This window comes from Corythoichthys intestinalis, chromosome 12 (assembly GCF_030265065.1).
Source record: "Corythoichthys intestinalis isolate RoL2023-P3 chromosome 12, ASM3026506v1, whole genome shotgun sequence".
NCBI lineage: Eukaryota > Metazoa > Chordata > Actinopteri > Syngnathiformes > Syngnathidae > Corythoichthys > Corythoichthys intestinalis.
In genome coordinates this window covers 17,759,397-17,785,350 of record NC_080406.1, presented here as the reverse complement: position 1 = coordinate 17,785,350, position 25,954 = coordinate 17,759,397, and the positions used below count along the sequence as shown (strand labels likewise).

At 38.1% G+C, this 25,954-nt stretch overlaps 1 protein-coding gene across 1 annotated transcript; it reads left to right on the top strand.

Annotated features, from left to right (window-relative positions):
* Positions 1–1,458: 1,458 nt before the first annotated feature.
* On the top strand, positions 1,459–25,867 carry chaf1b (chromatin assembly factor 1, subunit B). The gene is made up of 14 exons (XM_057852584.1): positions 1,459–1,585; positions 1,710–1,849; positions 7,073–7,205; positions 7,268–7,388; positions 12,227–12,330; positions 12,399–12,495; positions 12,571–12,655; positions 12,719–12,812; positions 12,896–12,965; positions 13,064–13,155; positions 13,243–13,402; positions 16,652–17,143; positions 22,587–22,669; positions 25,519–25,867. The coding sequence occupies exons 2-14, from the start codon at positions 1,724–1,726 to the stop codon at positions 25,608–25,610; spliced, it is 1,749 nt and encodes a 582-aa protein (XP_057708567.1). The 5' UTR covers positions 1,459–1,585; positions 1,710–1,723; the 3' UTR covers positions 25,611–25,867.
* Positions 25,868–25,954: the final 87 nt, after the last annotated feature.

Sequence of the window (25,954 nt, the reverse complement as noted above, 5' to 3'; positions counted from 1 at the left end):
ACTGATGGAATCATTAATTCTATATATGTTTTACTATTGTATTTTAAAACGACCCCAAGCACACAGCCAAGACCGTAGGAGACATGCTGATGCGCTTATAAGTCATGGAGGTCATACAAAATAATAGATATGGCAGCTTGTGTTAGGAGTGTACTCACTTTTGGACCAACCAATTATATATATAAAATTTTTTATTTTGTGTTCTCGGTTCTATCTATCAACCAAGTTTCATGGTACAAGTTAATAAATTATTGGATAAAACTCGCTTCTGTTGAATTGTAAAAATTGTTCATGTATTAACTGAGATGTTATTTAAAATCTTACCTTTAAAGAGGTTGTAATCAATTATTATGTGCATTGTAATTCAAGAAAACAACGCGACTGATTCATTTTGGACCCACTTATGCATCCAAGATTGGAATAAGAATTATATAATCATATAGCGCTTGAATTTGGAGAAAGGAAAGAAAAATACGATTCATAAAACTTTTTATGTATTTTTATTTTTATATTATACGTGTACTTTTGAAGCTATGAATGTACAGCTGTCTTGTTCCAAGAAAAATGCCAAGGTCATACTGCCATCTAACGGTAGTAAATGTTATTGCTACAATAACTTTATTAAAGGACTGTTGTCCCGACGGCGCTAGACGTCCAATCCATTTTCACTAGTAGGGCTTGTAGCGATTCGATTGGACATCTAACACCGTAAAAGGCACTAAAACATGAGCATTCCTCCCAGATTAAATTATTTGGATGTCTATCGCCATCAAAGGCAGGCAATGAGTTATTAAAATGTTAATGAAAACAAAATAAACTATCAAAACGAATAAAAACAGAAATACGACCCCCAAATACACATTTTTTTTTTAAATTTCATAACATTTACTAATCAAATATCTGTGAAAATTCATGTTAAAAAATAAACATAAAAAAAACAACAACAACTGAGGAATATGTGTAAAAAAAAAAAAAAAGACGATTTACTGTATGGTATGGAGTAATAGTCTAAATGAAAGGTGATTTTTATTTATTTATTTATTTTAAATTGAACAATAAAACAACAATTAATTCACACATACAAGGCAGACATAACGAGAACTACAACCACAACAAAAAACTATAACAATTTACACAAAATTACAAAGAACAATACAATATGCCAGGGGTTGAAAAAAATAAACAAAAAGATTAAATTTGGGGGGGGTAGATGCTGACGCCTTAACTTTTTTTTTTTTTAATATAATTTTTAGCAACAAATACTAATGCACAAACATGGGATGAACAATTCACATACAATCAACAACTTTATTATTTTTTTGTTTGTTTGTTCTAATCTGATGCCTTAACTCTTTGCAGTGGAAGTAATTTGCATTTTCGTCTGTAGACGCACGCATGCGCATCTTGTCCAATGGCGCAGCACATTCCCTCCATCACCGCCTCTTCCGCCTTTTTTGTCCAATCATCAACAACTACTGGACCGGAAGTTTTGAACAGTCCTAAACGCGGGAAGTTTCTCGCACTCAACAGCGGAGCGACAGAAAGGGAGAATACATCAATTAAAACGTCGTTTATTTGCATTTCGGTGAGTGCAAAATGATTGTACAAGTATTTAATGTTATGTATTTCCACGCCTAAGAGTTGTTTTAATAGCTGTTCGTCTTGTTTTTGAAAACTGCTATGAGACTAAAATGGCTTCCCTCGCACAGGTCGGTGTAGTAAAATGAAGGTTGTAACTTGTGAGATTGCCTGGCACAACAAGGAGCCAGTCTACAGTCTGGACTTCCAGCACGGTTCCGATGGATGCACTCATCGCTTGGCCACAGCAGGCGTGGATACAACCGTCAGGGTGAGAAGAAAACGTCATTTTCTGTTTTCAGGTTGTACAAAGACTGAGCGATATCACCTGAAAATAACATGTATATTATTCCCACCTTATAAAAATCAAATGTCAAGGTTACCGTGTTGTCTTAAAGTGTTAAAAGTACTGTACTAATATTGATAAAGTGCCATGGAATTTCGTGTTGTAGTTCTTCAATTCATTTCATTGTATTTTTCTCTCAGTTTTGTCCGACAAATGTCCAATCAGGCTTGAAAATTTAGTCTTGTTGATGCAAATGAACATACAGTTGTGGTCAAAAGTTTACATACACTTGTGAAGAACATAATGTCATGGCTCTCTTGAGTTTCCAGTTATTTCTACAACTCTGATTTTTCTCCGATAGAGTGATTGGAACAGATATTTCTTTGTCACAACAAAAATTTCATGAAGTTTGGTTCTTTTATGACTTTATTATGGGTTAACAGAAAATGTGATCAAATCTGCTGGGTCAAAAATATACATACAGCAACACGAATTAGTAATTTCTTGTGAGTGATTATTGACTTGAACAAGTCAGGAAAGTCACTTGGAGCCATTTCAAAGCAGCTGCAGGTCCCAAGAGCAACAGTGCAAACAATTGTTTGTAAGTATAAAGTGCATGGCACTGTTTTGTCACTGCCAAGATCAGGAAGAAAACGCAATCTATCACCTGCTGCTGAGAGAAAATTGGTCAGGAGGGTGAAGATTCAACCGAGAATCACCAAAAAGCAGATCTGCCAAGAATTAGAAGCTGCTGGAACACAGGTGTCAGTGTCCACAGTCAAGCGTGTTTTGCATCTCCATGGACTGAGAGGCTGCGGTGCAAGAAGGAAGCCCTTGCTCCAAAAGCGGCACCTTAAGGCTCGACTGAAGTTTGCTGCTGATCACATGGACAAAGATAAGACCTTCTGGAGGAAAGTTCTGTGGTCAGACGAAACAAAAATCGAGCTGTTTGGCCACAATGCCCAGCAATATGTTTGGAGGAGAAAAGGTGAGGCCTTTAACCCCAAGTATACACCATGCCTACCGTCAAGCACGGTGGTGGTAGTATTATGCTGTGGGGCTGTTCTGCTACCAATGGAACTGGTGCTTTACAGAGAGTAAATAGGATAATGAAGAAGGATGATTACCTTCAAATTCTTCAAGATAACCTAACGTCATCAGCCCGACGATTGGGTCTTGGGCGCAGTTGGGTGTTCCAACAGGACAATGACCCCAAACACACATCAAAAGTGGTAATGGAATGGCTAAATCAGGCTAGAATTAAGGTTTTTGAATGGCCATCCCAAAGTCCCATTGAGAACTTGTGGACAATGCTGAAGAAACAAGTCCATGTCAGAAAGCCATCAAATTTAACTGAACTGCACCAATTCTGTCAAGAGGAGTGGTCAAGGATCCAACCAGAAGCTTGCCAGAAGCTTGTGGATGGCTACCAAAAGCGCCTAATAGGGAATGGGACGTACTACGTCATTGTTTGGACCCGCCTCCATGCTGGCAATATAATTCACTTCCGGGCCGGCAGAGTCAATGCGGATTGTAACGTGTGATAGTGCTAAGCTAACTCTTTCGGTGTTTTAGAAAGAAAATATGGGTGCTTTATTGTTGCGTTACCGGGTGCAACAGCGTCTCCTACGACAAAAAAAGGGGTGAGGAAAAATGGACTCACTTTTCACCGTTTTCCTGCATGGAGGACCAAATATCAGATCACGAAGGTACGACGGATGGCTGGATTGCAGCGGTTCGTCGGAAAAGCATTTCTTATGATCATATTTCTGCTGGAATGAGAGTGTGTTCCTGTCATCTCTACTCTTGTAAGTTGAACGATTTATCCACTTTTGGTTTCAATACGTTTTTGTTTTTTTACACCGTTGTGTAAATCTGCCTCGGTAGCATTGCTCGCCTACTACGACTCACCTACCTGTTGTGTTCCTAGGTAAACCTGCTGACAACACATCCCGATTGGTCACCATCTCTCTTCTTGGATCATTTGACAAAGAAAATTTGTTCAATGGAGTGGTTCCATTTGTCCTGTGTCGGACTCAAACAAGCCCCTGCAGCAGACGCCATCTGGGTCTGCCCTTCTCGTCGATGAACTGCGGGCTTTTAACTTGTGAAAATGCAAGAACTTTAATGCACATATTTATTCTGCCTGGCTATTTAACTATGGCCAGTGACGTTTTTTTTAACCACTTTGACAAAGACACGTTTCATTGTAATGTTGAATTTATATATTCTATTATTATTTTTAATTTATAATATTCTTATTTGCAATAATGTAGACTTTAGACTGTCAATTCAAATAGTGTTGGAAAAGTTGCAATACCTAAAATAGAAATGCAAGAACTGTAAAGTACATATTTATACACGTTTATTTACCTAAGGCCACTGGATGTTTTTTAACTGCTTTGAAAAATACAGGTTTTGTTGTGATCTTGTATTTATATAGTATATAGCTTTTTATAATGTATTATGTATTATAATATTTGCTGCCCCCTGCCAGAGTGTGGGCCATTTTGTACTAAAATGATTTTAAACTGTCAGTTCAAATACTGTGTTGGAGACTAGTACTTGCAATACTTAAAATGGAAATGCAAGAACTTTAAAGCACATATTTATCCTGTCTGGCAATTTACCCAAGGCCAGTAAATAGTGTTTTAAACTGCTTTGACAAAGACACGTTTATTGTGATCTTGTATTTGTGTATTACTTATAATTATATAATATTTGCTGCCACCGTCAGAGGGTGGGCCTTGTTTGCACTAATTTAAAGATTTTAAACTGTCAATTCAAATATCGTATTGGAGAAATTGCATTACTTGAAATAAATCTATTGCAACTTATCAGTCCCAGTTCTTGTCTACAACACTGTCCAAAAATTGTCAATGCATATTCCAAATAGAATAACAAAATTAAGTCACCTGACTTTGTAATTATTACACCTGTTTATTATGAAGACCTGAAGTAAACAACAAGCAGTTTGTCAAGAAGTTGTTCAAGTCATGTTTTGGTATTCATATTTTATTGACTTTTCATAACACTTGGGATCGTGTTTGTAAGAGCAGAGCAAACTGAAGTTTCAGCGTGCACTCTTCACCTTTCCAACCTCTCAACGCTCCGATGTGGTGCGCTTGACCTCAGAATAACCCAAGAAGAGATATGGTGACCAATCGGGATGTGTTGTCAGCATTTCATATGCAGGTTTTCCTAGTAACACAACAGGTAGGTGATGAGGAGGAGTAGATTAGCATTGCTACCGAGGCAGATTTACACAACAGTAAAGAAAAAAACAAAAAACGTATTGAAACCAAAACGGATAAATCGTTCAACTTACAAGAGTAGAGATGAGGGGAATACACTCTCATTCCAGCAGAAATATGATCATAAGAAATGCTTTTCCGACGAACCGCTGCAATCCAGCCATCCGTCGTACCTTCGTGATCTGATATTTGGTCCTCCATGCAGGAAAACGGTGAAAAGTGAGTCCATTTTTCCTAACCCCTTTTTTTGTCGTAGGAGACGCTGTTGCACCCGGTAACGCAACAATAAGCACCCATATTTTCTTTCTAAAACACCGAAAGAGTTAGCTTAGCACTACCACACGTTACAATCCGCATTGACTCTGCCGACCCGGAAGTGAATTATATTGCCAGCATGGAGGCGGGTCCAAACAATGACGTAGTACGTCCCATTCCCTATTGAAGTGAAAATGGCCAAGGGACATGTTACCAAATATTAGCGCTGCTGTATGTATATTTTTGACCCAGCAGATTTGATCACTTTTTTCTGTTCACCCATAATAAAGTCATAAAAGAACCAAACTTCATGAATATTTTTTGTGACAAAGAAGTATCTGTTCCAATCACTCTATCAGAGAAAAATCAGAGTTGTAGAAATAACTGGAAACTCAAGAGAGCCATGACATTATGTTCTTCACAAGTGTATGTAAACTTTTGACCACAACTGTATGAGTCACATATTAGCTGTGCCGTTTGCTCTGGAACTGACGTGAAATTCTGTTTCAAGCAGTCATAAAAAGTCTGAAATGTCAATTGATTTACTATGGAAACTTTGAATTTGAGTTAAAGTGTTCATTTATTATATCGATAAAGCGTATAAAAATGGCATTATTCATAACAGGGCTGCCGCAAATTATTGTTTTGATTGTCACTTCATCACCAATTTTTGACTCATCAGCTCATGTAGAAAGAAATTCATGTTACAGTATGTAACTCTGGATTTACAATCATTTTAGAATGAAATGCGCATTGGAACCCAATAGGATTAGCTGAGAATAGTTGGACAATGAATATTATGCAACCACAGGTAATATCCCGCCTCTCTCGCCTCCCTACTCTATCCACAGTGCCTTTTTCTCTCAGCAAAGCGACTAATTCGCGAGTCAAGCCCGAATATTTTTTATTTTTTTTAAATCCCGAATAGTAATTTAAAATAACGATATTTAACACAATATACCTCACAGTATCTTATTTTTTTGCTTGATCCAATAATACGACAAATAATACATGTTTTTGGACAGTTATTTTGTATTTAGAGGTACTTAAAGGGTTCATTCCGACTTGCGCGAAAATTCGGGTTAAATCACCAGCATAGGAGGAGGGGTGGCGTGGCTCAGTGGTGTCCTTGAGCAAGACACTGAACCCCACATTGCTCCTGGTGCTGCGTCACCAGTAGGTGGATGGCGAGATAGTGTAAAGCGCTTTGAGCGCCTTGAAAGGTGGAAAAGCGCTATATAAGTATAACACCATTTACCATAGGAACGGACTCATTCGTAACCAGGGGACTACCTATACTGAAGGTAACTGTAGCATTGTTTTCTAAAGCAAAATAAGTTTTCTTTTCATTCAAAACAGAGGGGGAAAAAAAACAAATTAAACTTTTAGGAGTCTCAATAAAAGGACTTAATCATCATGAATAGTTGTCGATTTACTTGATAATCCATCGTGACACCCTGACTTAAAAACTTGGTAAAGCTGAAGCTCGCAAAGCCCATTTGTAACCCTTCTTCTTTCTGTGTTCAGCCATGTTGTTAGTGGAAATTATAAGGCAACCTAATGGCTGTCATTGATGGCTATAGACGTGAACTGTGCGGGATGGCAGCGATTGGACGTCCATCGCTGTCAATGGCAGCCAATTAATTAATCCGCCAACCCTACTTCAGCTGCACATTAATTGGTGCCTGGTTTGACGCAGCTATGGCGAGTGGACATGGGCCCAGACGGAAAGGCGGTCGTGGAATTTCTATCTAATCTGTCCAGACACACAAAGGGCGTCAACGTGGTGCGCTTCAGCCCCAATGGAGAGCATTTAGCTTCCGGAGGAGACGGTATGTCCGGTACTAGATTTTTTGCGGCCTTCGATGTCATGAGTAATGTGCCTTGGTTTCAGACGCAGCAATTCTGCTGTGGAAGCTGAATGACAACAAGGAGCCAGAACAACCGCCTGTGTTCCAAGAGGAAGAAGATGCTCAGCTCAATAAAGAGAGTTGGTCCGTCGTGAAGACGCTCAGGTATTAAAATAGGGCAACATTCATTCTCGCTAGTGCTGTATGTATGACAAAGTATATCGCCAAAACGATATGAAACACCCTGTTATGGCATATTCCGCGCCCTCAGTCCATTTTTTCAGTTTAAAAAAATGAATACAGTATTTTGTATATTGTATACGTGTACAAATCATTGTTTTCTTTTATATCTCATATCGTAATCATTACATTTGCAGTGCTTGAAAAACAAAATATATGTACGTATAAGTTTTTTTTTGTGTGTGTCTTATTTGTATCTCTTTCCAATGCTGTAAAATTTGAATAGATTGATCCCCCCCCCCCCCCCCCCCCAATTTTTTTTTTTTAAAGGTTAATAAGCTCTGCCCATAGACTTCACTATCAGTTGACTGTAAACAGGGCATGGAGTCGCTCCGTAGGGGGGCTTTTTTCAAAATACTAAAATTGATATATTTTCAAAACCGAAGGCGCTAGCGACCTAAAACCAAAACGGGCTCCTCCCTTAGGCATATACAGTATGAGTCTCCATGAGTAGCAGCAACAAAAACTTCAAAGTCGTTCCCAAATAAAATCCCGATTATTTTTTACATAAGTATAACAAAATTTAAAATGGCTATAAAATTCTCAGATTTGACGCTAGATGCACAAAACTCACCAAATGCAGAGATAATCATCTGTATTTTCGGGATCAATAGCAATATTTAGCATATACATTTTTGCCCGAGATAGCGACTTTGATTTTATTTTATTATTTAATTTAATGCAATTTTGACATGTTTTCAACAGCTAATTAATCACTCAATTTTTACATCAGAAACTTAATACATGAGGAGAGCATGCAGAATCCTGTTATTTTACTCAACAAAAGCAGATTTTGCATTTTTCGAATTACAATCACAATGTATTTAGGTTGAATTCCGATGTCACTATTGCCTCAGCACGTCTTGCCGGCTATCTGGCCCTCGTCATTTTTAGACTGAAATGTTACATAAAATAAAACTCATTTTAAAAAAAATCGTAAAAGCAGATTTTTTTTTTTTTTTGGTATGGACGCAGAAGTATCTAAATTACCGTAATTTTCGGACTATAAGCCAACTCCGCCCCCCCCCCCCCCCCCCCCCTCATTTGGAATCCTCCTTATCTTATTTGTTGATTTATTTTGGTTAATACGTTATACTTTATTTGACAGCGGTGTCATAAGACATTAATAACTATGACATGACACTATCATGGACATTACTGAATGCTTATGCCGGATGTCAATAAGTATCATCCGGCATGTTATGCCACAAACTCCATTTATGTCCAGCACGGATCTTTTACATCCATTCAAAAGTGGGATAATTTGTCGCATGACACTAAATTACATCTGTTATAAGCATTCATTAATGCTAATGACAGTGTCATATCATAATTATTATTGTCTTATGATAGTCTTATGGTTCCACTCTCAAACAAAGTGTTACCAAATACCATAACTATCAATTAATGGAACAACATGAACAGTAACTTAAGAAATAATTAGCACAGAACGTGAATTTGGTTGTTATTTACATCTGTAGCGCAGCAATGCATGCCAGGAGGCATGTTGGACGACAACAATGTTGACAGCAGGTGGCAGCAGAGATTGACTGTCTCCCCCAAGGGAGCAGTGATGGCCAAATTAAGCTTTGCAGCCCACTGGTTCCAAGCTTTATGGTGGTTCATTTGGTCTATGACAGTCTTATGATGTCGTTGTCAAATGAAGTGTTACCGGTTAACATATTTTGGTGTAACTATCCCATAATACAATGAGGACACCTGCGCCTTTTAGTCCAGTGCGGCTTATCTATAAACAAATGCTGTTTTCGTGTCAAATTTGGTGGTGGTGGCCTATAGTCAGGTGCGCCTTATAGGCCCTACCCACGTGACGTCACAACTTCGCTCTCCTGAATGGTACCGCCCAATTGTCCGTCAAAACATAGTGTTAACCTGTTACGGCTACGTACATTCCTCCTATTTACGGCGTGTTTTTCTGCTCCTTAACATTAATAATCAAAATGGTGAAGGCGTGTGTGGCTGTTGGTTGCACTAACAGAGAAGATGGAAGGAGAGACTTGAAGTTTTACCGTATTCCGAGGGATCCAAAGAGGAGAGCGAAATGGACGGCTGCAATTCGACGTGAAAACTGGGCACCAAAAAATCACCACAGACTATGTAGTAGTCATTTTATATCCGGTAAGATGCATTTAAGATATACTTAGAGGGTTTTGGGCTGACAAATAACCACAATTAAGATCATTGCTAGGCTAATCGCCGACAACATACACGTATGTATGTAGGGAGAGTGCTATCGCTAAACCATATAAACATTAAAAGCCTTAACTCCATTGACAAACGACATGAAATACATTAGACTTGACAGTGGATGTTAGCAATAACAAAAGATTTTGAATTGAAAATTTCGTAACTCACCTTTCCAAGCACAAGATAGATTCCTGCCGAATTTTCGTGGACGAGGACCTGTTTCACCCAACCAGCAACGAAGTATTTATAAGCCTCCAAGCTCTTGAAGTTTTTCAAATTTTCGTGAGAATAGGCTGATTTTGTGTGGACAAGATAATTGTAAATATCAGCGTAGCAGATGTCAGGCAGACAGGGCGAAGACAGTGGGTCGAAAAACATCGATTTGGGCATCAAATATGGATCTGGCGACTGTATAGAACGAAGCTTTTCCACATAACGCCTTTTATGCAACACATCCAGTGAGTTTACGGCATCAGAAAGCACCGGGTCTGCCATGAAATGCATTTTAAATTCCTCGATCAATTGAAACCAATGCTAATACAGAGACAAAATGACGGACAAGTGGGCGGAACCATACAGCGAGCACGTGGTTTTGTGACGTCGGTGGGTAGGGTCTATAGTCGGAAAACTACGGTACTATTTTTTTCTCCAAAAAACGGGCAGTTGGCTGAAAATTACCTGATTATTTAAATGTAAAACTATATTATTGTGTATAGATACAAAATCCAACATGGCGGGCATCACAAAACAAAGAGCTTTTTAAATTGAAAATCCTTTTAAAGAAATGCTCAAATCCTAGAATTTCTATAGATCGTAAAACAGTCTTGGTTTGATTCTTGGTTAAAAGCAAAATAACCCTAACCCATTTATAATTCAGATTATGTAAATATTTCACGCTAAAGTTACGCTCATTTTTTCCATTTTTTTCCCCACGTTTCAAAGTGCATGCATGGTCCTATTTCATATAATAATTATCTTGAATCATTGACAAAATCACTCTTAAGACACTGCTGCCTGCTTGTATGCACTAAAACATTTGTCCTGTTTCCACCTAAATCCGGCATTAGATGGCAGCGTGTTTGAGTTTATCGCAGTGGAAGCTAACGCGACGCTCTGCCTGGCCCGACCCCCTACGGGAATCCGTGGCTCAATGTCTGTAGGAGCTGTCTCGTCAACTGATAATGGAGTCTATGCTCCGCCTCTACTTAGCGGATTTTCAATATCACTGTATTGCGTTGTCTGTGTTCTGTGCGGATTATGTAAGTTGCTATTTTCACTTATTATGCATGCATTACTCGCATATAGTGCTGCAACGATTAATAGATTAACTCGAGTATTCGATTAGAAAAAAAGATTCGAATTAAATTTTGCTGTTTCGAGTATTCGTTTAATTAAAGTGGTGTTGTAATGGTTTGTTTCGGTTCGAAAGTGTTTGCCTTTAGTTTTATTGATTTGGGTGGACACACTGCCCTCTAGTCTGCCTCATTTCACATGGCTGAATCCAGCTGCTCCCTGTTAAGACCAACATAAGCTAAGTTTTTGTTTGAACTAATGTTTTTTCATAATTTAGCTCATAGGTATATTTAGCCGTCCTTAGGAATATGTGTCTGAACCATTTGTTGAGAGCATTGTAAAAATAAATAAATAGATAAATAAATAATGTTAGCATTTTATAGCATTTAAGCTTTCTGACTTTTGCTATGTAAGTTAGCCAATTTTTCTTTTGTTGTACATAGATCCTCTTTTTTTTTTTTTTTTTTTCCATACCGTTTGAGACTCAGCTCAGGTATTTTAATTTTTTAATGTTCCTTATCCGATTATTCAAACAAACTAGTTCATCGATTAATCGACAACAAAATAATCGACAGCCGCAGCCCTACTTTTAAGTTATGTGTGTTATCAAGCATAATGACGTTTTTAGGTAAGAATTTTTTTTTATTAAATATATATATATAAGATCTTAAGTTTTTTTGAGTGAAAGCAGTGAATTTGTTGCTTTATTTTTGTATTTATTATATATATATGTATATATACAGTGGGGAGAACAAGTATTTGATACACTGCCAATGGGTTTTCCCATTGTGAGTGTATCAAATACTTGTTCTCCCCACTGTATATTATCTTATTATATATATATTATTAATATATTATTCCCCCCCCCCCAACCCCCCCGGTTTGCGCATGTATATTTATAATTGCTTTTTACCTTCAAAAAGGTTTTATCCGATTACTCGATTAATCGTTTGAATTATCAGTAGAATACTCGATTACTAAAATATTCGATAGATGCAGCCCTACTCGCATACGGAGGGAATGGGTAACTAATTGGGTAACTATGGAGTAGAGATTAGGACAATTTAAGGCCGATTGGTGGCACTACTACGGCATCAATATAACAAGTCAACAAAAATAGGTAATGACATGAGATAATGACGATAGACATGCAAAATGTTGATAGTTTTATATTGTTTTGGCGATTCTTATCGTCATATTGTATAGCACTAGCGGGGTGAAAACCCAGCCTGCTCAGCTGTTTGTATGTGGTTCCATATTTTTAGGGGCCACATTGAGGATGTGTACGATATATGTTGGACCCGTGATGGGAGCTTTATGGTGTCTGGTTCTGTAGACAACACCGCTATCATGTGGGACATCAACAAAGGTTTGTGGACGAGTGCGCTATCCCACAAAATGAACTTTTTTTTTTTCAATGACGTTTTCCTTTTTCAGGACAGAAACTGTGCATCCTTAATGACCACAAGAGCTATGTGCAGGGTGTGACCTGGGATCCACTAGGCCAATACGTTGCCACTCTCAGTTGTGACAGGTACTTAGAAGGTCATAATGGCCTGGTCCGTTTAATTGACAGCCATTTGCGTCACTTGTCTTTGCTTTTTTCCAGAGTTATGCGTGTTTATAGCACTCACTCCAAGAAGAAAGCCTTCTGCGTCAGCAAAATGAGCTCTGGCTCACCTGTCGACGGAGAGGTTAGTACACACGGAGCATTTAAAATCGAGGTGTGTAGCCTCATATATCCCCTATCCGTTTAGGTCAAGCAGCACCGCATGTTCCACGACGACAGCATGAGGTCTTTCTTCCGACGTCTTTCTTTCACACCGGATGGCTCCTTTTTACTCGCTCCGGGTACTTGAGTAGCTTCTTTTTTATAATGAAATCCTTAAGTAAGAGCATTTGAGGTGTTAACTGTAAAATTCTCACCTTGACAGCTGGATGTGTGGAGGTCGGGGAAACAATAATTAATACAACATACATCTTTAGTAGGAAGGGCCTGAAGAGGTAACTTTTGACATAGCCAATTAAGTCAAAATAGATGGGATGTGTACCGCTATCAATGAGTACCCTATAAAGGGTTCATGATGTTTTTTGTCTTTTAGGCCAATTGCCCACTTACCATGTCCAACTAAGGCCACTCTAGCTGTGCGCTGTTGTCCCATTTACTTTGAGCTGAGAACCAAAAAGGCAGAAGGCAAGAATGCCTCTCAGAATTTCCTATCAATTAATAATTCCCCATTTTTTTCTTGTAAAACTTTTTTTTTCCCTTTTCCAATTGCAGATGGTTCCTCCCAGCCCTTTCCCAATTTATTCAAGCTACCATACCGAATGGTGTTTGCAGTGGCCTCCGAGGACTCCATTTTCCTGTACGACACACAGCAGGCGCTCCCGTTCGGCCTGGTGTCTAACATTCACTACCACACTCTTAGCGACTTGACATGGTAATGAAATGGAACACATTTATCGTCAATTCAGCACGATAGAGCGCACTAGGCATGTGCCGGTATGAAATTCTGACGGTATGATAACCTATAGCAAAAATATCACGGAATTGCAATTAAATCTCTAAAATGTGTTACTTTGAGATATCTGGTTAAAAAAATCCTTTGAGCAGGATTTTTATGTTTCAAAACGTTAGCAAATTGGAACATACTGTAAGTATGATGTTAAGTTAAAATAATTTTAGAAAAATAACAAAAAAATAACTAAAAATATTAGAAATAAAATTAAAATAAATGCAGTCCTTTAGGTGAGGCTAAACCCACAGCTCAACATCATTACCATCAGAACAAAAATACTCCAATTATTTTCCATAAAAAGTATGTGAGTATGACTCGTATAATGTTTACAATATACACACACTCTCTTTCTCAACACAGACAGTTGCCAGAGGAATAAAACACGTTTTACCACCACTAGACACACTAAACACGCTGGAGTTGACTCTCGCAGCTGGTGGGAAATGTTTGACAGTGTTTACTAGGGGTGTAACGGCACACAAAAATCTCGGTTCGGTACGTACCTCGGTTTTGACGTCACGGTTCGGTTTATTTTCGGTACAGTAAGAAAACAAAATGCAAAATAAAAATGTGCTAGTTGTTTATTACACACCTTTATGCTTTCAACAATAGGAACATTAGCCTTTACAAAGCTAGAATTCTGCTCAAAAAGTAGCGGGTATTTTAAGATAATCCAACAACAATTTGCCTTTCAGACCCTGCGTATTGGTCAGCTTTCTTTCTGAAAGACGAAAAAAGAAGTCCTGTGCTAAAGAGAAAAGCAATCGCAATGACAGATTTTAACATGTATTTTACAAATGAAATGCCTCAATGAATCGTTTTTTTTTCTTTCTTATGAACTGTTTTCAAAAGCTTTATTGGTGGATTTTCTCAAGTTAAAGCGCCACACAGAAATTAATAAATTTATTTGTGTAAGCACTAAGCAGGATCTGTATTATTCTTATTATTTAATTACAGGTGTTTTAGCTCACTTCAGTTTATTTTATTTAAATGGGCCATTATTTATTTTATTATGTGTTTATATTTTACAAATGTGATGTATTCATTTATATTGTATATTTTATGTTGTATAACTTTATTTCCTATGTGAATATTAGTTCCTACTTGTTTTGTTGTGGTAGGAGGGTTTTGTATTGAACACGGGGCCGTGTTGGTTAATGTTATAGCAGAGAAGACAGCAGTAAATCAACAAAGACAAGTCAACTGTGCCCCGATCTACCACTGAAAAGATCTGATGGACTGAAAAAGTGGGTTAAGATTGCATATTAGTTGGAAAATCGACCGGATCCACCGTATTTATACACGAGTGACTTCCTGTCTGCCCGATCCTAGCTACCGGTAGTAGTATTGACGCAGGAGGGTCGCGTCTCGCGTCAAATAATAAACTCTGCCGTTCACGAACCAAGCAGTTTCTCTTTTACGGGCTTTAATCACAGAACTTGATTTGCCTTGACAATGCCTTGATTTGCCTTGACAATGCGGTGACAATGCCGTGAGAACTGAACAATACAGATAAAAATATACATTAAAGTCAGTTCAGACAAATATATACATTAAGTCAGATCATTTTCATACAGCAAAAATAAATATATACATGAAGTCAAATTATATTCACACAGAAACATACAACAACATGAATACATAACCACACTAACAGAAGCTAAGTCAATTTACGCAAACTAACAAATAACACAAACTAAATTACCTCATTGGCCGCTTTACTCCAGAGGAAATTAGTTCAGCTTAAATTCTTCGATGCACTATGCACTAGAGATGTTTCCTTGTTGATCTTAATCAGAGGTACTGAAAAGTTGTCTGTACTCTAGTAGTGTTCATCAGATCATAAGCCGATGTAACGCTTAATAGTGCCCCTGTCAACTCGCGGCAGTGAACTTTAGTTCCCACCCCATATCAAAGAAACTAAATACTTAACATTCCACCCCCAGATCAAAGAGTCAGTTATTTATTTCTTTATCGCGTCTAACACGCGGCCGCACTGCAACTGGTGTGCATTGGCTGATTGACTCTTAACGCCTGCGTTTCACTGCGTTCTCGCGGCGGCCACGTTGTCGCGCCGTTGATGTTTCTGGGTTATACTGTCCTATCGTGTTGGTCCTCATTATAGTAGAGAAGACGGAGTAAATATAATCTACACAAAGAAACTATAACCCGATCGACTCACAGCCTCGAAAAGTAAGGGTTACATTACGTCAGAAACTCGTTCGGTACGCCTCCGTTCCGAACTGAGCACCACGTACCGAAACGGTTCAATACAAATATATGTACCGTTACACCCTTAGTGTTTACTACAGGCGTGCAAAATTTCTGATTCTTAGATTATTTGCGATTCGGTCACGGAAGATTCGAGAACGATTCGCAAACATCCAATTATTGAATTATTCCAGGTAAAGTGGAACTAAAACACAGTCAGCGCGGTCTTGGGGCGCAATGAGGAACGGACCAAGAGTAAATATCATGTTCAACTCATGCCGCTAGATAAAAAAAAAACAAAAAACAATAATACCTGACTGAGGCCGACAGCCGCTACAAACAACGCCCAATTGCTAGTTGCTACAAACATACAGCCACATAAGGTGACGGTAGATATCACATATATGTTGAACTAGATGCAAAAAGACAGACGACAGCAGCTTTAGAACATGTGTTAGATAACGAGATAAGAAATGACAGACTTGCCGGTGTTAGTAAACAGCCGCCATTTTAAAGCAGTAGACTTCTCTCGAAGGCTCTGTAGTGGCGAACCTTTATAACTTTTTATCTAAAACACTCCTAAATCAGCAAAATCTTGACTTGAATATCTTTAAATGATGAAACAGTTTTAAAACTTTGACATGTCAAAAGTAGACGGAAGGGAAATTATGGAATAACGGGAGCAATTTTGACAACTTTAACGGTTGATTCACAACATGAAATGAATTGAATGTAGTATAAAGCTGCTGATACAGAATGGGAACTTGAGTATTTTATTTACTGTTATTAACTGTTAAATTGATGCTGAAATAGTAGTTTGGTTTAGCCTCAGAGGATTTTTGAACAATTTTGGAACTATTGTACAAAACATTAAGGGTTCAAGGGGACAGAAAAAGTTGTGACAAGTAGTTCAAAAACATTTTACTACCTTACTCCATTAATTGCCTCCCTTTTACACAGGTCTGGCGATGGTTCTTTTTTGGCAGTCTCCTCCACCGATGGCTACTGCTCTTTTCTCTCCTTCTCTCCCGGGGAGTTGGGAACACCACTAAAGGAGCCTCCCGCTCTGGAAACCTTCACTCCTAGCAGTGTCGCCGACAAAAAAGGCAAAAAGACACCGGTGGCGGGACGCACCTCGTCCCCGGTGTCCCGGGCGCCTTGCTCGGCTTCCGCTCCCACACCGTCCAATATGAGGACCCTGGAGGAGAAGACGACCAAGGCCAAGCCTCGAAAGATTACCCTCAAAACCCTGGAGTCTTGGGGGAAGCCCAGTACTCCAAAAAGTCCACCTCAGTCCACAGCTCAAACGCTGACGCCAGGGAGCACCGGTGCACCGGTCACTCCTCAACCTCGCCTCACCCCGCTTTCTCCCACTACACCCAAGGTCCTCAACAGCACCAATTTGCCTACTACCCCGAAAAGTTCGGTGACGTCAAAAGGACCCACTCCGAGGTAGTGTTAATTTCTTAGCTGCCATTAGGGTTATCACAATTATCGTAATTTTCGGACTATAAACTGCCACTTTTTCCTCTTTAACATTTTGATGCCTACATTTGCATTTAACATACCGTACTGGCCCGAATATAAGACAGCCCTGATTATAAGCCGATCCCCTCTTTTCAAGACTCAAGTTTGGAAAAAGACTTTTTGAACACCAAATTAATTTTTATACAGAAAATATTTACAGTACATCTGAAACAAATGATTATAACAATATATTTGAGAGAAAAAGCATTTTCATTTGCCTCATTTAAATCTGAATATCTGAGCATTGAAATATGTAAACTAAAGTGCAATCACATTCGTAAATGAATGGCTTCTGGTTTTTGAAATGTAAATAAACCAATCTATTGTGATAAAACAACAAAATTGCAATAACTATATTAACATTCAAAGTGAAGTCTAACTGTAACTGTAGTCTTGAAACAAATCTGAATAAGGAAAAACATTGCAATAAAATAATGCAAACTGGTTAAACTTGAGGGTGAGATCTGTCGTTAAAGAACATCGCTTCAATGATATCTGGCGCCATCTAGCGTCATGAATGGGGAGAGTAGCTGAGATCTGTCCTGACAGAACATTGCTTCAATGATATCTGGCGCCATCTAGCGTCGTAAATGGGTATAATGTCTAGACCGTGAATATAAGACGACCCCCTCTTTTTCAGTCTTATTTCAATGCAAAAAACACCGTCTTATATTCGGGCCAATATGGTATATACAGTACATTCAAGCAGGGGTGCTCATTACATCGATTGCGATCTACCAGTCGATTGGAACACAAAAAAAGCTTCATAGGCTTAAGGGTTAATCATGTTTTGTTGTGTAATATTGCTGCTGACCTTTGTAGGTGCTTTGCAATGCTATACAAATAGACGTGCCGATTACCGGTTCAAGGTGTACCGTGGTATGAAAACATCAAGGTTTCGAAATGGCAAAAGTTTTCCGTCATAACCCCCCCTAAGATATTAGCAATTTTTTATGTCCCAAAAATGCATGGAGAAATCCCTCACTTGCAGCTGCAAGGCTCAACCCTCCCCCACCGGTTGTTGCTCAGTGTCAGTGAGTCAGTTGTGCTACACGATGGCTGGAGGAGGTGAAACTCCTTAACTTTCCACCCCCGTCAAAGAAAATGAAATCGCTGGTATGGGAATACTTCGGCTACAGAACAGTTACAGACGGCTGTAGCTTAGAGGAGTAGGGCCAACAGACATGTAAAACATGTTTGCGGAGGGTGGCTGCCGAGGAGGCAATACATCCAGTATGATTTCACATTTATACAAAGTTAAAGGATAGTAAACACTGTCGTGAATGTTTCCCATTAGCTACGAGAGTTAATTCCAGCGTGTGTCTAGCGGTGGTAAAACGTAGTGTTTTATTCTCCCTGGCAACTGTCTGTGTTGAGAAAGAGTGTGTGTGTTTCATGTAAACATTATACGAGTCATACACACGTGCTTTTTATGAGAAGTTATTCAATTGTTTTTGTTCTGATGGTAACAATGTGGAAATTTGAGTTTAGGCTCACCTAAAGCACTGCATTAAATTTTATTTAGAATATACTGTATATATATTTTTTTATTTTAACTTAACATTCTACTTATGTTCCAATTTGCTAACATGTTTTGAAATATAAAAATCTGGTTCAATGGAAAAAAGTTTTTTTTTCTTAAACCCAGATACCTCAAAGTAACACATTTTAGAGCTGTAATTGCAATACAGTGAAACCGTGAGATTTTGGCTTAAGGTTATCATACCGTCAAAATATCAGACCGGCACTTGCCTATAAACAAATGCAGTTTAATTGATTGAATTAAAGTATTGAATAAAAAAAACTGGCCATTTCATTAGTAGCTCGCGACACACATTGCTGCTAAGCATTCTAGGCACCGATCCACACACACATGCACACAAGAAGGTAGCTCACTGGCGGTTTTCTCCCAGAAAAGTAGGTCTTGGAGCAAAAAATTGTGAGCACCCCTGCATTATAGAATTGGAGGCAAACATAAATGCCGTATTTTCCAGACTATAAGTCGCACAATTTTTCATAACTTGGATGAACCTCCGATTCATGGTGTGACTTAAATAATGTTAAAATATAGAATTTTATAACTTCCGAAATGTTATACTGGCCGACCATTGGAGTAAAAATTACCCCAGAGGCGAGAGTTGACTAGGGGTGGGAACATCTTGGTACCTCACAATACAATATGATTTGCGATAAAAAGCTCACGAGAACGATGATCTCCCAATATGGCGAAACAACAATTATCGATGCATTGGTCAGTAAATCATTCCACAAAACAACTAATCAACAGAAAAAACAATCCTCCTTCATCCTCCTGCTCAGGGTTTATCACTAGTAGTCGTCCAATCCATTTGAGTCGGGAGGGTGGCAGCAAATTAACCCCTCCCACTTCAAACAGGCCCCACCCACTTCTATATCCATTAATGGCAGCCAATGCTGTCATTACCTGTTGATTTTCAGTCACTCCCTGTATATTTTGAGGCATTTCAAGGTCAGTTCCTCTTGATTTTGGGTTGCAGAACAGGAAGTGACCATGGCACAAATAGGCAGTGACTCAAACTCAACAGGAAGTGACCTGTAAATGCCCTAAAATGAACAGAAAGTGGCCTGTAAATGCCGCGAAAATTGGAAAGAGTGACTGCGAATACTCTGGTTTCGAACGAACGAACATTCATTCGCGCTTCCCGGTCATAATGGATTGGCTGTCGAGCGCTGTCAATGGCAGCTATAGAGTTAACGGAGATAATATTATGGCGGAAGATTTTGGTAGCAACTTGTTGGATCCTTATTTATTTATTTTAACATTGACACCTTTTTAAAACGATGTCTTGATTCTTGGTATGCGCATATCGATAACCTTTTGGGAGTCAAAGTATCACGATATATCACCATTTCGATATTTTGTCTCACCTTTAGTATAGTACGATATTTATATCTAACTAAACCATAATAATTTTGATTACAAAGGATTATCGATTTGCAGTTGTTTGATTTAATTAAAGTTCTATGTCAGTTTTCATTTTAATTCTTAGATTTTACATGCCCAAAGTCCAGTAGGCCTCAGCAGTGCGTTCTACTGTATTGTACTTTACTGCAGTGTATTTCTCGTCCATTCCTACGTTTAGTTCTCACAATAGCTGCTACAAACAAGTCTACGAACGTCATTATTTTGAATGGAAATATAAGCAAGCTGGTGCTGAACGTTTTGGACAAGTGTTATATATTTAGCTAACATTGCTGATCATACAACCGATGATCTGTAAAAGAAAAACTTATGTAAAATTATCAGGGGTGCCCAAACCTTTTCATATCGCATTAAGCTAAATAGTCGACTCATCAGATACAGTGGGGCAAATAAGTATGTAGTCTACCACCAATTTCTCCTACTTGAAAATATTAGAGAGGCCTGTAATTGTCAACATGGGTAAACCTCAACCATGAGAGACAGAAAGTGGGGAAAAAAAACTGAAAATCACATTGTTTGATTTTTAAAGAATTTATTTCCAAATTAGACTGGAAAATAAGTATTTGGTCACCTACAAATAAGATTTCTGGCTGTCAAAGAGGTCTAAGTTCTTCCAGCGAGGCTCCACTCGTTACCTGTATTAATGGCACCTGTTTTAACTCATTATCGGTATAAAAGACACCTGTCCACAATCTCAGTCAGTCACACTCCAAACTCCACTATGGCCAAGACCAAAGAGCTGTCGAAGGACACCAGAGACAAAATTGTAGACCTGCACCAGGCTGGGAAGACTGAATCTGCAATAGGTAAAACGCTTGGTGTAAAGAAATCAACTGTGGGAGCAATTATTAGAAAATGGAAGACATACAAGACCACTGACAATCTCCCTTGATCTGGGGCTCCATGCAAGATCTCACCCAGTGGCGTCAAAATGATAACAAAAACGGTGAGCAAAAATCCCAGAACCATACGGGGGACCTAGTGAATGACCTACAGAGAGCTGGGACCACAGTAACAAAGGCGTGTCCCCCTGCTGAAGAAAGTACACTTCCAGGCCCGTCTGCGGTTCGCTAGAGAGCATTTGGATGATCCAAAAGAGGACTGGGAGAATGTGTTATGGTCAGATGAAACCAAAATAGAACTTTTTGGTAGAAACACAGGTTCTCGTGTCTGGAGGAGAAAGAACACTGAATTGCATCCGAAGAACACCATACCCACCGTGAAGCGTGGGGGTGGAAACGTCATGCTTTGGGGCTGTTTTTCTGCAAAGGGACCAGGAAGACTGATCTGTGTAAAGGAAAATATGAATGGGGCCACGTATCGAGAGATTTTGAGTGAAAATCTCCTTCCATCAGCAAGGGCATTGAAGATGAGACGTGGCTGGGTCTTTCAGCATGACAATGATCCCAAACACGCAGCCAGGGCAACAAAGGAGTGGCTTCGTAAGAAGCATTTCAAGGTCCTGGAGTGGCCTAGCCAGTCTCCAGATCTCAACCCCATAGAAAATCTCCGGAGGGAGTTGAAAGTCCGTGTTGCCCAACGACAGCCCCAAAACATCACTGCTCTAGAGGAGATCTGCATGGAGGAATGGGCCAAAATACCAGCAACAGTGTGTGAAAAGCTTGTGAAAAGTTACAGAAAACGTTTGGCCTCCGTTATTGCCAACAAAGGGTACATAACAAAGTATTGAGATGAACTTTTGGTATTGACCAAATACTTATTTTCCACCATGATTTGCAAATATATTCTTTAAAAATCGAACAATGTGATTTTCTGTTTGTTTTTTTCGTCATTCTGTCTCTCATGGTTGAGGTTTACCCATGTTGACAATTACAGGCCTCTCTAATATTTTCAAGTGGGAGAACTTGCACAATTAGTGGTTGACTAAATACTTATTTGCCCCACTGTATATTCTGAGCTTGATCAACTATCAAAATAATAGCTTGAGGCATCTATTGCCGTCAACGGCACCGAATGGACTGAAACATGATTCTGCAACAAATTTACAAACAAGCATCTGCAATCTGATTTTCTAACTTTTTTTTCTACATAAAATCCACATTATTGTAAAATGCGTTAAGTGAGTAATCGGTGTTGTCAAAATAGAGGAATGGAACCTCAATTGCTGTGTTTTGGCTGCTGTTTGGAGCGCTCAGTTCAGAACAAAGACACTTCTGATTTTGGAGTGTTCGTTGGACCCCCTGCTGACTCTCGAATAATCATTCGGCAGGCTGCCAGCAGACAATAGCGTGTCTGTGGAAGCATTTGTATTTAAATGTAGAACTTGTAACCTGTCTTTCTCAGCTAACTGTTATAATTGTAACTCTGGTGTTAACATTTTGCTTATGAATAAGTGAAAAGGGTGAGCACAAATGGACTTTTGTAACAAATTCTTTTTGTTCCCAGGCGAGTATGTCTGACTCCTGTTGGATCAAATGTGGCCAGTTTGCCTCACCGCTCTCCAGCTTCCACTGAAAAGGCTAAACATGGTCAGTCTGGGGTTGTTAACCCTTTTTAGAGCACTCATTGGCTGCTATTGACAGTGTTGGACGTTCAGTCCATTTTGACTGAGTCAGTCAAGATGAATTGGACGTCTAACACTGTCAGTGAAGAATGAGCCTACTAGTCCTCCCAGTTTAAATGAATTGGATGTCTAGGAATGTCAATGGCAGGGAATAAGTCATTCATTCATTTTATTAAGGAAAAATATCTTTTTTTTTTAATTTATGAATTAAAATTCATTTAAAAAAACACTTTTTATTGAAGTTTGAAAATAATTAAAATAAGTAAATCCTTCATTCATTCATTAATTCATTCACTCATCATCTGTACCATTACTCTCATGAGGGTCATGCAGGCAGGGTACACCCTGAACTGGTCACCAGCAAATTGAAGTATATAATATTTAGATGTTGGAGAGAAAAAAAACCCTGAGCATTCCTCCTAGTTTAAATGAATTAGAGATCTATTGTTGTCATAGAGTTAAATACTAAAAATAACTTTTTGGGGGGGAAAAAATATTTTATCAGTTTATGATTTCAATTATTCATTTAAAAAAATAAAAACATTTGACTAATATATATAGAATAAAAAATGAGACATGGTGTCCACCTATGTAAACATCCCTTTTGGGGTCATGTAGACCCCCACCAAATGTTAATGTTGTGGCCTACACGACCCTATATTTCACATCCACATATAAAGGTCAGTTTTTTATAGGGTATTTTTTTTCTATTACCAGAAATATATGGAGGTAGATTTGTGTCTTTATTATTCAATCAAAAAAAAAAGTTGCTTCAATCAAAATATATATTTTCAATCAAAGAAAAAGTCACTTTAATTTAAAAAAAAAAAAAAAAGTGTTTGAATGCAAAAATAAATTTGAAACTATTTTTCTTTGAAGTTTTTTTTTTTAAATTTAAGTTGTTGTTTTTTTTTAATTGGAAAAAGTCACTTCAATCCAAAAAAAATTGTCTTTGAATGCAAAAATAAATTTGAAACTCAAAAAAATGTATTTGGAAACTTTTCTTTGATTAATTTTTTAATTTTTAATTTTTTTATTTAAGTTTTTTTTTTTTTTTTTTTATTGAAACTTTTTTGATTGAAGTAATGTAGTTTTGCGTTTGGACCACATTTTGGCAGTGTGTTCAAATGCGAATTTCTGAGTTTTAAATATTTAATTTTTTTTTGCATTCAAAAGCTTTTTTCTATGATTGAAATGTTTTTATTTTTGATTGAAGTGATTTTTCTTTTGAAAATATATACATATATATATATATATTTTTTTTTTTTTTGAAGCAACTTATTTTTTGATTGAATAAAGACACAAATGTCCTAGCCAAAATGTGGTCCAAAAGCAAAACTACATTACTTCAATCAAAAAAGTTTCAATCAAAAAAAAAAAACTTACATAAAAAATTTATATATATTTAATCAAAGAAAAGTTTCCAAATACATTTTTTTGAGTTTCAAATTTATTTTTACATTCACAGACATTTTTTTTTAATTGAAATGACTTTTTCTTTGATTGAAAATACATATTTTGATTGAAGCAACTTTTTTTTTTCCCGATTGAATAAATACACAAATGTCCTAGCCAAAATGTGGTCCAAAAGCAAAACTACATTACTTCAATCAAAAAAGTCTCAAACAAAAAAAACTTAAATAAAAAAAAATAAAAAAATTAATCAAAGAAAAGTTTCTAAATACATTTTTTTGAGTTTCAAATTTATTTTTGCATTCAAAGACATTTTTTTTTTTTTTGATTGAAGTGACTTTTTCTTTGATTGAAAACATACATTTTGATTGAAGCAACTTTTTTTGGGGGATTGAATAAATAAACAAATGTCCTAGCCAAAATGTGGTCCAAAAGCAAAACTACATTACTTCAATCAAAAAAGTTTCAATCAAAAAAAAATCTTAAAAAAAAAAAAATTAATCAAAGAAAAGTTTACAAATACATTTTTTTGAGTTTCAAATTTATTTTTGCATTCAAAGACATTTTTTTTTGATTGAAGTGACTTTTTCTTTGATTGAAAATATACAGTATATTTTGATTGAAGCAATTTTTTTTTTTTCCGATTGAATAATAGACACAAATCTACCTCCACAGAAATAGTCACTTATGCCCCTTTCCCACTGAAACTAGTGGGTCAACGTGCATTTTTTCCAAGCCGATGCAACCCTCTAGCAATTGGCATTTGGCACCTTTCCCATTGAAAGCCGTGTCTTTTTTTTTTCCTTTCCACCCGTCTAACCCCCCACCCCTCCTCAGCCGTGCGTAAGGTTACGTAACGTCACCATGCTAAGATGCGCGTCGACAAATGCGACTGAATTCATTCAGTTCAAGGAAGTAAACAATGCAGAGCAACATGGAAGCCTCCTTTCCGTTTGTGTTCTCTGTTTGCATGCTTTTTACTCCCCTCAAAATGGTCAAAATGCAGAACATCAACACTCTGCTTGTGCTGAGGCAACGTAGGCGACGTGAATTTTGGTTTGATCGACGTATACGCATCGACGTAACTACGGTTGTGGGGCGTATTGTTATGACGCATCACGGAAGAGCCTACGTCACCACGTAGATTAGGGTGTTGACTGTTGACCCGGGGTTTTGCTTTCACACTGCATGACGATCAGAGCCGAGGTGATTTTAACGCGGGTCGCTTCGCGGGTTGATTGACACGGGTCGCTGCACCTTTCCCACTGCCACCAAAAGCCGATTGTTCGTGGGTTGACACAGGTTTTTTGGCCAGTGGGAAAGGGCTATTATAAAGGGCGAACAAATCAAATTGGTTTTCTGCTGTCACGTAGTTAACTCTCCTCTTTCGTTTTCCTTTAGCACGCCCTTCTCCTCCCAGCGATCCCCTCTGCCAGCCTCCAGATTCCAAACGGGCCAAGACGGGCGACGACATCACCGCCACAAAACCATAAGATTGACTGTTACGCTGATGTCATGATAAAATCAGAGCATGACACGCTTAAAATGCCTTGACGATAGGGAGTTTTGTATTCTAATTTGCCTTTGTGATGTTTGAAACTACATTTGTATCTTAGAATTCATAATACTGTAGGAAAAAAGACTTGCAGTAATAAACAAGCACTTGGTGGTTTAGTGCTATGAGGTTGGAACGGTAAAACTGTAATTTAAGTTTTCATTTTTACTCTATTAAAAGAGGTTTCAACTATAATGTATCTCTTCATTCAGAGCGCATTTTCTTGTTTTCAATACAGTAATAATTAAATGCACTTGACAGTGATGGACATCGTTTGCCGCA